The sequence below is a fragment of the Camponotus floridanus genome, unplaced genomic scaffold (genome assembly GCF_003227725.1).
Source record: "Camponotus floridanus strain SB8 unplaced genomic scaffold, Cflo_v7.5 scaffold3, whole genome shotgun sequence".
Taxonomy (NCBI): domain Eukaryota; kingdom Metazoa; phylum Arthropoda; class Insecta; order Hymenoptera; family Formicidae; genus Camponotus; species Camponotus floridanus.
Genome location: NW_020229436.1, coordinates 2,455,221 through 2,470,417, shown reverse-complemented (window position 1 = coordinate 2,470,417; position 15,197 = coordinate 2,455,221). Strand labels below are relative to the sequence as shown.

The window sequence follows — 15,197 nt, the reverse complement described above, 5'->3', positions numbered from 1 at the left end:
CAAATCTTTCTATTTATTTCTCTAAAAAGAATCTATAAGTATTAGATAGATAACACTATTTTGAAATCGTAACAGTCGCGTTCTCGATTGCGTGGAGCAGCTTAGAAGTGTGATCTAGTTATTGCTCGAGAGAAACTCGCGAACAAAACACCTCATCAAATTCAATTGAGGCAATATGTGGGTGTTGTGGTATAGTCCAAGTGCATATTGGGCTTGGTCCGGGATCGGTACCAGGAGCACCGGGCACGCAAATGGACGGCACGTGTTCCCGTCCACAGCGACGCACATGGCACACAGAGAATCTAAAGGGGAGCACAATGGCGCCAAGGTCCATTGGGGACATTGGACGGGTATACGAGACACGCATTTTATTCCCCCATTGATCGACATCAACGGTCGATCGTAGATTGGCCGTTGACGTCGTCGCCTCTTGGCTGCGTCCGGATTGACTCGTCGCGATTAAGGTTCCCCTTCAGAGAGGGCTACGATGACCGCGATCGTTAGATTGAATAATTGGATGACGATCCACCGATTTGCCCTAAGTGGATCCGAGTGAATCCAACTCCTTGATACGTGGCCACGTGATACGTTTTTCCGCGTGTTTTCGTCACTTTTTGACGACCGTTAGATTACGAGGAAGCACTCAAGCAGCTACACACATTTTGCACGCGGCTACGCTGTCATACGGTTCTATCGTGTCTAAAATTCTCCTCCCCAGGGCAGCCGTCTTTTCTTGAAGAGGGTATCAAGGTCAACCGACGCGGCGACGTAGTGACATCCAAGTCGGTTCTTAGCGAACCGTAGTCGCGCCTCGCTGACAGATCGTCCTGTGCGTCTCTCAGGCGTGCACGCCTGTCACGAGGATAACGTCGTAAGCATTCAGGACTGATTAGAACAATAAATTTCCGTGAAAATCCTCCCTGTAGAGAATCGATATATTTGTAAGATTGGCAAAATTTTATTAAAATTATTATAGATCTTAATGTAAAATGTGATAGCTATTTTTTTTAGAATTAAATTGAAATTCAGTTTTTACACAATTTTTAAATTAATTTTCTCGAATTTCTAAAACAAATGAATTCAGCTAGTGTTGTGCTTTTATTAATTGATACCACGCTCTATCCAATTTATTTCAAGTATGTCAATGCTAATCTAATTTAATCTAAATTATTCTCAACAATATAAGATTAATTTTACCGAGATCTTCAACAAAATAAATTAGATCATTGTTGCATTATGTATGTGTATATATATGTGTGAAATCTTTAGTTGATTCCATATCAAATTTACATTAAAATATAATATCCGTGTTTGTCATAAATATATATTTGAATAACTTTTTCATAAATATCATCATCTAGGTTCATTCTGTAATTCACCATGATGTGGGCAACATTGCTCGCAGGACTCGTCTTACTGTCGGCGATACCTTCTGGTTTTCCACGAAGCGTCTATGATGTTAGTGTAAATTAAAAACGATCATATAACAACGATAAATTAATCGATAAATACTAAAAAAAATTGTTTTATCGTAGGGCCGACAGAAACGCAGTATTGATCTAAACGATGTCTACTACTCGAAAATGCCCCAATATAGATTACCAAACGAAGTTACGCCAACCAACTATTATTTGGATATCGAGATACCTTCCATCGAGAGCGATCGATTCAACGGTCGCGTCAAGATCAACCTCACCTGGTCAGACACCAGCGATAGAATAATTCTAAACGTTCATCAAAATCTAGAGATTTCGATGGTCAACATTAGGATGATTCAACTAGCGCCTGAAGAAGCGTAAGCGAGTAAAACACTTGACAAAGTTAAAGTTTTTGCTTTTTTTTACGAAATCAAGTTTTCATAATTTATAGTGCAATTTTTATAATAGTAATTTTGAAAAATAAAATTTTTATCGTCCTTGTTTGCGATAAAGGGAGAAAGGCGTACCGATGGGCGTTAATATCGCAAGAACAGAACGACAAAAACAGAAATCCTGGTACATCATCCATTTGGAGCAAATGCTGAAGAATGGAAGTGCCTGTGAGGTGGATATCACGTATTATGGAAATATCACGACCAATGAGACTACTGGCCTCTACAAAAGCGGATATATGGATTCCGGTGGCCGAGAACAGTAAGCATAACACAAGTTCATATTATGCAATCCATTAAATTTAACTATTTTTAAATAATGATCTGCTACGAATATTTCTCTAAGAAAACAGTATATGTGTGATTTTTTCACAAATGGTACAAAAGTTTAAAATAATCTCGAGATGTTTTATAATATTTAAAAAATTAAAATTTTGATATAAAGTTATTATAATTGATAAAGAAATCAAATTTAATAAAATTAGTAATAAAAAGTTAGTAATAAAATTACTATCAAATTTAATAAAAAGTAATAAAATTTAATAGTAATAAAATTTATCGTTTATTATTTTTTTTATTTCAGCCTCTTCATCGCCACTTATTTACAATTAGATAACGCGCAGAAAATGCTACCGTGTATGGATGACCCTCCTTATAAAACGACTTTCAAATTGAAAGTATTATATCCTAAAGGTTTAAAGGCGCTCACAAACACACCGTCGATGTATGTATGATAAAAAAAATTAAATCTTTCGATATTACTAAAGTCGATTATCTTTAGACATCCACTGATATCTATTGGATTCTAAAAATTATTTTAAATTTTACATTAAGTCATATGTTCTCTGATATTATGCATTTTAATATATATTTTTTTCTCTGAAGCTCCCGACGCGAGTTGACCGAGAAATCGAAAATTGAAGAAGAATTTGAAGAGACACCGAGAATGTCGACGAATCAATTAGCTCTCATAATATCAGATTTAGAATACATTGAACCTCTAAAAGAAGTGAACAAAATAGACGGATGGAAATTGCAAGTCAAAGTTTGGGGCCGCAAGGAATTCATGGAGCGGCTGGTTGACGTTCCTGATAAAGTCGTGACGATCATTAATTATTTGCAAAATTATTTCAACAGTTCTTTTAGTTTATCCAAATTGGACGTAATGGCCATTCCCATGTACAGCGCTTCTAAAGCGTCTGACAATTGGGGTCTCATGTTCTTCAAGTAAGTAAGAATTTATCGCGTTATATTATATCTTTAACGTGTATATATAAAATAAATATTTACTTTCAGAGAAAGTGAACTCAGCAGTCCTCTAGTATGGACCACTGCCTATGAACTTCTCTATCAATGGATCGGTCAAACTATCACTCCGTATCGTCGAAATGATGCGCCAGTTAATAAAGCTCTCAATTCGTTCTTAGCATCTATGGCGACAATTGATGTGAGTTTGGATTATTGATTTTTCTTTTATTTTAGTCTTAATTCTAACAATGTCAATGTAATTAAAAATATTTAGGAAGACTATTTATGTTAGAAAAATATTATTATTGTAGAAATAGAGTCTAAAGAATGTTAACGAATAATTGCATTAAATTTATCTTTTATGTTTGATGATAAAATTATGATTATTAGTTTCAAAAAATAAAATAAATTTTAAACACACTTGATAGCTCAATCCAAATGAAATGGAAGGAAAATGGCCAATGACAGTATTGTATTCTCTGTATTACGAATTTGCGCAGACAGCACCTTTCTCTAGAGTAGCTGGAATTAGACACGAAGCAACATGGACAAAAGGTAATCAAGATAAATTACCCTATAATTTAGAATTTGTATATGACAATTTGTATAAATGGCCAATAATACATGTAATTTATTAATATTATTATTATTAATATTATTTATGAGAGAGTAATATTCGAGAGAATATTTTAACACAGAATAAAAAAGAAAGTAATTTCAAGTAATTTGAAAGGTACTTCAATATGGTTCAAGTGAAATATGAAATTCAGGCGATTGTAAGTTTTCGAAATTAATTATTCATTCTTTTGGATTTTGCAGCCGAGTTGGTTTTCCGAATGTTTAATTACACTTTTGGTCACGAACTGTTCCGAGAGAGCGTGAGAAAATTCTTCCATCATCAGTCGAAAGAGTAGTAATTGCCTTCATTAATTAGTCGGGAAGCAGCTTCTAACAATTCATTAACTACTTTTACATAAAATTTTTCATGTAAAAAGACGAATCACTTCTACAATACACATATTCAAGAATAAAATAAATTCTTGCATAAATTAAGTTTCTAAGAAAAAATAGATAAAAATTATGCAAACACTTAAAATTTGTAAAAACTATCCATCACTGCTTCTCGGCTACTTTTATCGATAATTATAATAATCACAGATTCTACATATCGCGAAATTGCTTCTTTAATGTTTAGGAACCGCAGGACCTTTTTCGCCAACGATATTTTCACTTACTTGAACGATTTGGCGAACGAGACGGACAATTTGCCACCAGGTCTGACTGTCAACGGTATCGCCGCATCATGGATCAACCGGGATCGAGTGCCGTTGGTCACGGTCATTCGCGATTACGAAACTAGAAGAATCAATCTCAGCCAGGTAAGTTAGACAAAAGCATTATTTCTCGCAAGGACATGCGACGTGCGAGAGAAGGCAGGTATGATTTTCGCACGGATAAAAACGAAAATGACCACGAGTATTTATTCACGATTAGTATTTCTCGACAGCGGAAATTACATGTACGTACTTCAGTAGTAAGAATTAACAAATAAAAACACGCGAAACTAAGAAGTAATGACTCCAGAATATCATGCTAAATATGAAAGTGAAATGTCAAACATGCATATACATATATAATATATACATTATATATACATTACGTTGCTATTTAAGAAATTTAAATATGTAAAGACTTTGCTAGAAAAACATATGATTACAAAGAACAATAAGAATAAATAATAGTAAAATTATATGCATAACTGCAATTATTAAACCAATTATTAAATGCATAATTTTACCTGAAACGAACATATTGTTTTTTTATGTGCAAAGAAAACAACAATTGAAATTTGTTAAGGAACATTTACATAGTACTCTTCATTTGCATTAACAAGTATTTTTAATACTTAAAATAGCATACATTATAATAGCCGCAGTTTTAAAGAAAAGAATAATAAAATCAAAGACTGATGTGTCTAGTGTAAACACGTGTTACGCAATACTTGTGAATCTCTTGTTCTTATGGAAATATGTAAATTGATTGCAAAAAATTATGTAATTCCACGTGTAATTGACATACGAGCATACGAGTATACGAGTACGATACATATACGAGTTTCATTCAGTAAAATATATAATTCCAGATTTTTAATATAATTCGTGAACTATATATTTAACTATTCGTGAACACTAGAATCTTTAAATCTGTTGGCTTAATTTAAAAGTATTTGACTTTCTTAAAAAATATGACATATTGCACATTTTTAAATTTTTATCTTATCTCTAATTAATATTTATTAACTTTTTAATGCTTATCTTAGACATAATCATTTATATAAATAATATACTACTGCATATGTGTAATAAATAAAAATATAATATTATACAGATATATGAAAATCTCACAATTTAAATTTTTCTCGAAATAAGATAAAAACAATTTATTATTTTTTCGAAATACTCTGTTTACATTTTCAGAAAGTTTATCTGAGAGATATACCGCCACAATCGACAGCAAAAGTATCGTATCAGTGGGACATCCCGATCGTGATACAGTTTCAGAATAATCTAAATTTCCACAATACTAAACCGATCGTATGGTTAAGAAAAGAGAACGAGCCGAAGAATTTAACTATCTTGGACTTTACTACCAAAGATAATTTTATCATTGTTAATCCCGAGGAAATAGGTAGGCAAATATATTTTCAGAAAACAATTTTTTTCGCAAAAATTTAATTTTCAGCCCTCAATTTTCACAACCATTTTTTTCAAAATTCGAATTTTATGCGATTATGTCAAGCTATTCAATTTCTGTATTTTAGCGAAAGATAATTAAATCTTTACAATAGTTACTCGAATATTATATGTAAAAATCGTTAGACATTGAAAAGAAATTGATTATCAGATCAAGCCCAACATACTCGCGAATATCTCATGCATGCTACAAGAAAGCATACAAAATGATCTCTTTGCAGGAATGTTTCCGGTGAACTATGACTCCTGCAATTGGAAGATGTTATCGCAGTATTTGCAAGGACCAGATCGCGAAAAGATACCTCCGTTAACGAGAGCGAAGTTGCTGCACGATGCATGGAACTTGGCGTATGCCGGCGAATTGTGCTTTGGCATTGCAATGAACATGACTCTCTTCCTGAAAGAGGAAAAGAGCCACGTGGTTTGGGAACCGGTGTTTACGATGATTCATCATATTGGTCGGCGAATTGAGGGACTGGACGTGTATTTCAAATTCGAGGCGAGTAAACTTTAATCGAATAATACACATGGGTTTAATTCATATTAAATATCACTAGTAAATGGCATAATTAGACCTAATTAAAATGAAATGTTAAAGCGTTAACAAGCAAAATTTGCAGTAGATATAATTACCATTAAATATCTGCATTAAGCAGCATAATTTGAAACAGATGCAGTCAATATTAAATGTCGATTACTCGATCCAAATTAATGTCATACATTTTACATTAACGTCTATATAATAAATCTAGTAAATATTAATTAGCACATATTATATAAGTGAAAAGTGAATTATTAATATTATTTAAGTTTTCTTTTCACTACTCTTTCTTCTTTTTTGTCATCTTGTTTAAAAATTTTTCGTTCTATAAAATGTAGTGTTTTCAAAATTATCTCATTAAAATTTGTTATTTATTTATTAAATAAATAATTAAATAAAATACACTTAATCAGGTTTATATCCAAAGCTTGATAAAGCCTCTTTATTTGGAACTTGGCGAGAATCCGCAACCGGACGAACCTTCCTGGAAAACTCATATGCGTGGTCTTATGAAGAATTTCCTCTGCCGGGCTGGATATGAACCTTGCGTTAAGGAAGCTAGGGACGAATTCAACAAATGGTTGACCGATGAAGAACCAGACAAAGGAAACCCGTCAGTATATCATACACGTATAAATATTTACAAGTGTTAATTAATTCACTCAAAAAATGTAATGCGCATACTAAATAGGTTTCATCTTAATAATTTTATTTTTAATAACGAGAATTACAGATGTTTCATCAGTAAACGTGTAACATTTGCACGAGAATTATATTTTATAGGGTCGCGAATAAATTCCTGTGCCCGGTGTTTAAATGGGGCACCAACGAAGAATGGGAGTTTGGATTGCAGCGTGTCATAAATTTCCCGAAGACCAGCTTGGCGAGAAAACAGAACGAGCGCACTTACTTATTAAAGACTCTTGCCGGGTGTCCGAAGGATGCGAATAAGATTGAAAGGTCTGTATAGTTATAATTACGCTTACCCCATTTTCTGCCTTGACTCTCTCCAACTCATTTCTCACAATAATCGAAAAGATAATTAAATGCAAATTTCGAATTGTTCCTCTTTTGTTCTGTCGTTTCCGACAAATTTGAAGCGCTTTAAAGACAACGCGTTTTATAATTTTAAAATTAAAATTTTTAAATGAGAAATTAAGTGGAAAAGGCAACTTGAGATCGTAATATTTTTTACGAAGGAAGGAACAGTAATTTTATCACATCTAATGTAAGTGAATAAAGATAATAAATTAAATGATATCGCTTTGTTTCCGTATCTGCTGCGATATCGATCGGTCGCATCTTAGGCTACTGCAAGTGGCTGTGTTGGATCAGAACGAGAACTTCACGGACGCGGACATCCAACTGATCTTCAGCATGTTGACCGGCGGTGCAACCGGCTACAAGACTCTGTTTAATTTCCTACAAGAACACTGGTATGCCGTGAAGGAGCGATTCCAGAATAAGACTTACCTCTGGAATGGTATCATCAATTCTGCCACGTCGTCCTTCAATACGCAGGAGGGCTACGACATGGTGAGCCAGCTTTACCTGGACCATCAGAATGAATTCGAGTCGGCGGACGCCATCATCAGGAAGGCGCTCAGGGTCATTAAGCAGGAATCTATTAAGTGGAACGAGGAAAACGTGCCGGTGATCGACACCTGGCTCAAGGAGAACCTGTCTAAGGAAGACTTAGAGACGATCGCGGCTGCGACGTCTACCTTTATCCTCTCCACGACCATCGTACCTACAACGACAGATTAAACAGCTGAGCGATGAGACTCGCGAAGCATGGGTGAATGAACGAACTCGAAAATTCGGAATTTTGATATATTTAACCCATGTAAGCAACATCTTTTCAGCTGCACTGAAACTCGTTTCTTACTCCTTTTTTTTTAAACATGATAGCGGTACTTTTTAGTTTGCTTGATAAATAGATAATAGCATCGCAATAATTTTATTCTTATATCTAATGTTTATTCGAATTGATAGTGAGTTATGCAACAATTGTCAACTCAAACACGATATGGGAATCGTGTTTCTGAGCGAGGAGGACTGATACACGGTGGCATAATTAAAACGCGGCGAGAGGATATCGGAAATTGCTCTAGATATATAGTAAATTAGAAGTACAGGTTGAAAATAATGTATTACATTTTATAAATATTAATTTTTATTTTTGTAAAACTAATGAAAATCGATATTGCTCGTGTGATGTATTTATTTCATCGACACAGATGGTTCACAAAGTGTTATTCTCAGGTAAAAAAAATTGTACGGAAACATCACTCGCATAAATCAAAAGTAATTTAGTTAGGATTCACTGTAAAATTATTTCGATAAATAAAATTAATATAATATAATGTCAGATCTCTCTTTAACATATATTACACGTATATACACACATATATATATATATATATATATATATATATATATATATATATAATTTATTCGTATTAATTACTCAGTTATATTCAATGTATCTTGAAACGCTGTACAGTTATTAATTTATCAAATGTACAAATGATTACCTCATATGTATTAGAAGAAGACCACGCGTTTCTTTGTATGCATTCTAAAAGAGAGAGAAATCAAAGTACGTAAAACATAAAATTTACATTTCGTTTGCACGATTACAGAGCAGAGACGAAAATTTCATATTTGAAACATAGAGCGACTTCTCACGAGTTAATAGAGACAACGTCGAACGCATGGTAGCAAATTACCGGCGGTAAATTACCGACGGTTGTAACCGAGGAAGTCACTATTCGGGTTACCGACAGTCGGCGCATGGCGCTTCGAATTCCGCGCATGCGCGGAGCTCCCCGTCTCATTTATAATACTGCGCTTTCTTGGCAGACGCGATCATCGGGGTGCAAGTGAAATCGCGGGGCCAATGTCGTGTAAGGCCGTCGGTTTTGCCAATCAACGATCTCGCCGGCGTTACATGAATCTTGACGGGATACGGGCTGACACGCGACATCACTGCCGGCGATCGAGCGACCGTATGCGTCCGCACCAACGACGTTACAACGAACGCGTCTCACCTCTACGATCTATGCCTGACCGCGGAAGGGACGCTGCTGCCTCCGGATCGCAGATGCGCACGTCAACGACGATCACGTCGCTGCCGGTGAGTGCGAGAAGGTTCGCGAGCGGCTCGGGACCGCGACTGACAAATTCGATCCCGAGCGACTGTCTTTCGGAGAAGAGAGGGATTTTTACACCGATTATCGTGTACTTTCTATTGCTAAACAGAGCGATCGTAATTTAGTCGATCCCGCTGCGAAGATCTGGAAATTTCGCATCGAAGTTGCAATTAATCTTATTATTGGAATATTTCTTGTCACTTCTTAAAGTATGTTGTATTCTTGATTTGAGCAAATATTTAGTGAGAGAACTCATATTTAAGATTTAATAGACTTAGCAAAAAAAGAAAAAAAAAATCAGGTGTGATAAATTTATAACTTGCACAAACTCACGCAACAAATAATTAAAGTTGAGATATTTTGAGTTGCAAAAAAACTCAGTAATTTATTAAAAAAATTATAGACTTGTTTCTTTCATGTATTTATGTTTGATTTTTTTAGTGTCAAATTTAGCAAAACCAGAATTTGCCTTTTATTCCAATTCATTTCATACACAAGATGTCTACCTCTATATCAAAGTTTATTTTAGGCATACATACTGTTTAACAAATTTAATGTTGAGAATTTTCTTTTCTCATCTATATTATAACATGTTATTGATAGTTTTTTAGATATTTTTTGAAATGCAAATTTCTTCTGACAAATTATTAATAAATTGTAGAAATCTGATATTTCTTAATACAAACCACTTTTGTATGAATTTATATATAAACATCATTTCTTTTGTAGTAGCCATGGTTGAAATACCAAAGGATTGTGTCCTGCAGTGGGCTGGCCACGCGGGATATATTACAGAGAGATTCAGTGGTCTATTGGCACGTCAGGCTCTAGTCGATGTCACATTGATCTGCGATGAACAAAAACTACGTGTTCACAAGCTGGTTTTAGCTTCGAATAGTATATACTTTGAGGTATGTATATGCAAATATATAATAACATAAAATATATAAAAATTGCTATTATAAAGTACACACATTTTGTTAATCTGTTCTGGTTAAATAATCATGTCATATATATGGTTTAAAAAAACTTGTCTTATATTGGTTCATTTGTGTATTTAAATTATTTGCTGTTTTAACTAACGATAATATATTTTTATTATCAAAGCAATATAAATATTTTTTTTATTGTACATTAGTATTTATACACTCTATTTTATATCTTAAATTAGATACAGTTAAGTAAAAGGAATTATTTCCTAAATGTTTCTCTGAATTAAATATGGAAATTAGAGTATATAATTTATGATTTATATTTGCTTGATAATTGTGTGTGTATGTGTGTGTATGTTTGTGTGGTTATAAATTATATATTTTAACCTGCTTTTATCATTTCCCCATCATTAAATATATCATTTAAGAATTACCAAAGTATGTTCAATTACTCGTAATTTACAAAATAGTATTATATTATGAAAGAGATATAATATTAACAAAAATATAGTTATAATATGTATAATTGCAAAGATAATGTTTAAGAGAAAAAATTTTTTAAATATTTCACAGACACAATGACAATAATTTATTTACAGACACTCATTACAGAAAATTATGTTATATTAAGTTTATGAAGAAATACATTATTGATTAATACTTCGATTTACATCTCTTTTCCTTACAGATCTGCTGATGACTGAGCAGTATTATTAAAATTTAATTAAATAAACTTTTAAGAATGTCCTATTTTCTTTTCAAATTATTTAATATTATTTATCTAGAATTATTTATTGATAAAAAGGACACTTTATTTGCTCAATGAAGTAAGGTAATATAGTTAATTTCAAATTATTTCTTTATATTTATACTTATATTCTTTTAATATAATAAGATTTTTTAAATAGAATAAGATTCTTGTTTAAAAATATTTCTTTCCTATTCTTTATTTTAAAAAGAATGCAAAAAAATTTTATATATAATATATTACATATAACACATTATATGTTTCATTTCAAAAATTTCTGATAATTATTTTGAACTCAAAAACTCTCTCTCATTGATCCATTTTTTACTAGAATGTCTGCCAAACATTTTTTTAATGATTTTTTTTCATATTTATAAAAAAAACTTTTGAGTCTTTCTGTTTGATATAGTATAAACTAATAGAAGGAAAAGATATTTTTTATTTTTATCTCAAAATTGTGGGAAGTATAGTTTACTTATGGCAGAACAATTTTGCAGGGATAATATAAAAAATATATAAACTAAACAAAGCCTTGTATATCGGAATTTCAGTAGTTCTTAGCAAACATTTGAAGAAACCAACTTTGCGGGGCTTACTTTTCATGCGACTTTTGAAGAACAGTTCTTAGAAAGGTATTAAATAACTAATTTATATGATTTAAGGGTAGTAAAGTGTGTACACTCGGGTGTCGCTGTCTTTTCAAAATGCAGTTATTATTTTCATATTAAAATTACAAGGTAGATAAGAACATCTTGCCTGCATGATATCATTATCTTGTGAATGCAATTTAGTAAATCATTGTTACATAAAATAATATTTGACAATTTGCATTTTAAGCATAATAAACAAATATTGAAATAATATCTAAGAATATATAAACATTTTTCTATTTTTTCTATATTCTTCAACTGTCTTAATTCTCTCATATTCTCATTTCGATAGTCTTTAAGATGTTTTTATTCTGTTTTATATTATAGGAAATACTGCAGCAAGACTTGGGACAAGAACCAATTATACTTTTGCATGACTTGGACTTTGAAATTTTGAAGGCCATGGTCGAATTTATGTATTGTGGAGAAACTACAATATCTCATCAGCATCTGTCATCTTTATATACTGCAGCACAAATTTTTAAGGTAACTTAACTATAAACTGTAACTTATATATTAATTGTTATACATATATTTAAGTAATTAATAAATGCATACAACATTATTTCATGCATACAATATTATTTCATGGTATATAAAACTAATTTACTCTCTATCTTTTTCCAGGTTAAAAAATTGGTATCTGTGATTGATACTATTATTGATTCGAAAAAGATTTTAGACGATTTTGGAAATTGTCTAAAGCAACAGAAAGAAGATTGTAATTTAAAAATTGCAAATGGTTTGCTTATAGAAAATGATTACGTCTGTGTTAAATGTGATAAACTATTAAGTATGGACGAGAATATCTATACTGGTAACAATAATAACGACGTAAGCTCAACTAAGAATCAATCTTTCGAAAACGATATGACTGAGGCCACTGAGCATGATGTAGAACATACTTTATATGAAGAATCAGATGCAATGGATGCCAACAAAGAAGATGTGGTTACTCCATTCTCAATCTCTGATGTAGATATAAGTATGCATAATGATACTACTAATACTGTATCTATGCACGTAAGTAAGGTAAACGAAGTACAAACAAGGTGCACGAGCAGCAATAGAGACGAAACGTACTGTAATAGTCACGATTTAAAACCTATCTTATATGAGCAATGCTGTGATTTTTCTTGTGTAAACGAACGTGATCAAACCTCTATTTCTACACTATCGCAATCTTGCCTTCCACAAGTCGAAAGCGATTTGGAACACTGTTCCGGAAGTAGCACAGATGTTCCTAGCATAATAGGGAAATGCGTCAAGGTTTATACACCCAAACGACGCAAGTCTGTTGACGAGGTCCGCAATAAGCTTGTATATACGCAATGCAATTTAGTGCCAACTCCACCATATTCTACGGATTCCATAGATTTACTAGACGAACCGTCCGCTAATGATTTACCAGTTACTCTATTAACGTCTTTAGATATGGAGAGTGCCGAATATATCTTGAGCTTAAGCACAGAGAGTATACAATCGATAGTGGGTGGTACTATAAGCGATCAGCATACAGTGATCGGATGTAGAGGAATTAATTCGGAAGAGGTCGATAAGCGACTGAGTACTCCAAGCAACACGGATTGCACAAAGCCAGTTCTAAGACGGAGCACGCGACTTAATCAACAAGAAAGCGATGAAGCTGTAAACAATGGCCTTTCTTCTGCAACTTTCGCGGGAATCGAAAAACCGTTCAAAAAAGGTAATTCTCCCAATGGAACAGAACCTTGTGCGAAAGCAAAACGCAAAGGGAAGGAGGATCGCAAAGTGCCAGATCACAACATAATCGTAAGCTCAATACAATCGAACAGAAAGAATCCCAATAACAGAAAGAGTAATTCAAAATTAATGGTGAAAAAAAATAATAAGCCTACGTATACAGTGGCCAGTAATAAGGAGAAAGAAGAATCGAGACCGAGAGAAGAAGGAAAATCGAAGACTAATAACAGATTAAAAGCTGATGCAGAGAAATTCATAACGTCGGATCAGCAATCTACTGTTTCGTCCATAAAATCGAATACATGCGAATGCATAAGTCGCGCCTTATGGGGCGATATGTCAGATACATTAGACTGTTGGGGAAGCGAAGTAGATTTGCATGCATACCCATCCAACACCGAGATTCCCTTCGCTGTTGGCTTGTTGCCTCTACGAACCGCCCTTGAGAAAATGCAGGCGATGCCGGATTATCAACCACGCAAGACACGTTCATCAGTTGCCCCGTTAAAGCAAGATGTAGCTAATAGCCAAAAACGAAAAAACTGCGCACCCTTGGACGCTATAGTACCGTCGAAAAAGCAAAATGGCAATAATAATAACGAGAACCCGAACACTGTATATCACATAGAGATACGAACAGCATCATCACAATGCGTAAAAAATCGCAAACGTTTTCTTTCGGATTCGATTACAAGCCTGCCAGCGACTGATGTTACGAGTGGTAAGTAATATGTATTGATTCGGATTAAAAATTTATTAGTAATAAAATCTGTCAGTTTAAATACATCGTATTCTGAGTATAATGTTAAATACTCGCGAAAATATGGCAGCAGAAGAATTGAAATAACAGTCTCTCAAATTTATTTTTAAGTTTAACTAAAAGTGCGAGGACTTAAAATTGATAATATTTATTTCCCTCGCCATATTTAGAATTCATTTGTAATATTTTAATACCATATATATATCACAATTTGTACAATAAGAGAGAAATAATCTTATATAAATCAATAAATGTAAATAGAAATATTTTTACGTACGTTTTTGCACAAATAAAGTTTCTTTCGCGATTTTCGCAATCGACTACATATATAATTGTAAAAGATTATATTTCTTAATTATATTTCTTAAGTCATTTATATATTGTATGTACGTAATTTCATATTTTTGATAATCTTAATTTAATTATAATTTAGTTTTAAGTATATTATTTGCAATTGTGCAGCATAATAGAAACAATAGTCAAATTGTTATACTTTTCAACAAAGTTTAAAATAAATACTGTTTTTTTTTTCTTTCACATTCATAATAGTTTCAAGAAATTTTATGAATGTTTTATCTCAATTTAATATTTTTAATCAAATTTAACGTAACATATTTTCCTATATATTACACATATAACTTGGAAACGATCATATTGAAAAAATAACGATAATCTGCTTTTATAAACTTTTATTCATTAGTTATACATTTGTCGAGCTTTACACTAAAAAAACAATTTTATAAGAACTTATATTTTTAACAGTGTAACAGCAATAACATTTCGAAAAAAATCTCGTGAATTATCTCATAGCATATAAT

General features: G+C 32.7%; 2 protein-coding genes across 7 annotated transcripts; both read left to right on the top strand.

Moving 5' to 3' along the window:
* Positions 1-652: 652 nt before the first annotated feature.
* LOC105252101 (aminopeptidase N) lies at positions 653-8,665 on the top strand. 3 transcript variants are annotated; one of them, XR_003122982.1, is made up of 16 exons: positions 654-871; positions 1,362-1,458; positions 1,536-1,795; positions 1,932-2,132; positions 2,454-2,594; positions 2,756-3,097; positions 3,167-3,317; positions 3,547-3,673; positions 3,938-4,028; positions 4,314-4,497; positions 5,596-5,806; positions 6,093-6,370; positions 6,826-7,025; positions 7,196-7,372; positions 7,720-8,258; positions 8,408-8,665. XR_003122982.1 is itself a non-coding variant. In XM_011259319.3 (15 exons), exons 2-15 carry the CDS (start codon positions 1,381-1,383, stop codon positions 8,177-8,179), a joined length of 2,901 nt encoding a protein of 966 aa, XP_011257621.1. In that variant the 5' UTR covers positions 653-941; positions 1,362-1,380; the 3' UTR covers positions 8,180-8,665. The 3 variants fall into 3 exon arrangements, 2 of the variants coding, with proteins under 2 accessions (XP_011257621.1, XP_011257620.1); XM_011259319.3 differs by having other exon boundaries at positions 653-941; positions 7,720-8,665; XM_011259318.3 differs by having other exon boundaries at positions 7,720-8,665.
* A 383-nt stretch (positions 8,666-9,048) lies between these two features.
* On the top strand, positions 9,049-14,518 carry LOC105252102. Of its 4 annotated transcripts, none has more exons than XM_025410079.1 (4): positions 9,049-9,551; positions 10,300-10,478; positions 12,225-12,383; positions 12,525-14,518. In XM_025410079.1, exons 2-4 carry the CDS (start codon positions 10,302-10,304, stop codon positions 14,346-14,348), a joined length of 2,160 nt encoding a protein of 719 aa, XP_025265864.1. In that variant the 5' UTR covers positions 9,049-9,551; positions 10,300-10,301; the 3' UTR covers positions 14,349-14,518. The 4 variants fall into 4 exon arrangements, with proteins under 4 accessions (XP_025265864.1, XP_011257622.1, XP_011257623.1 ...); XM_011259320.3 differs by having other exon boundaries at positions 9,050-9,551; positions 10,297-10,478; XM_011259321.3 differs by lacking the exon at positions 9,049-9,551 and adding an exon at positions 11,799-11,879 and having other exon boundaries at positions 10,302-10,478; positions 12,525-14,517.
* Positions 14,519-15,197: the final 679 nt, after the last annotated feature.

Coding starts and splice junctions, on each gene's coding strand:
- LOC105252101 (XM_011259319.3), top strand. CDS start 1,381: ATGATGTGGGCAACATTGCTCGCAGGACTCGTCTTACTGTCGGCGATA. Junction 1,459..1,535: donor TTCCACGAAGCGTCTATGAT/GTTAGTGTAAAT, acceptor GTTTTATCGTAG/GGCCGACAGAAACGCAGTAT. Junction 2,595..2,755: donor CTCACAAACACACCGTCGAT/GTATGTATGATA, acceptor TTTTCTCTGAAG/CTCCCGACGCGAGTTGACCG.
- LOC105252102 (XM_025410079.1), top strand. CDS start 10,302: ATGGTTGAAATACCAAAGGATTGTGTCCTGCAGTGGGCTGGCCACGCG. Junction 10,479..12,224: donor CGAATAGTATATACTTTGAG/GTATGTATATGC, acceptor TTTATATTATAG/GAAATACTGCAGCAAGACTT. Junction 12,384..12,524: donor CTGCAGCACAAATTTTTAAG/GTAACTTAACTA, acceptor ATCTTTTTCCAG/GTTAAAAAATTGGTATCTGT.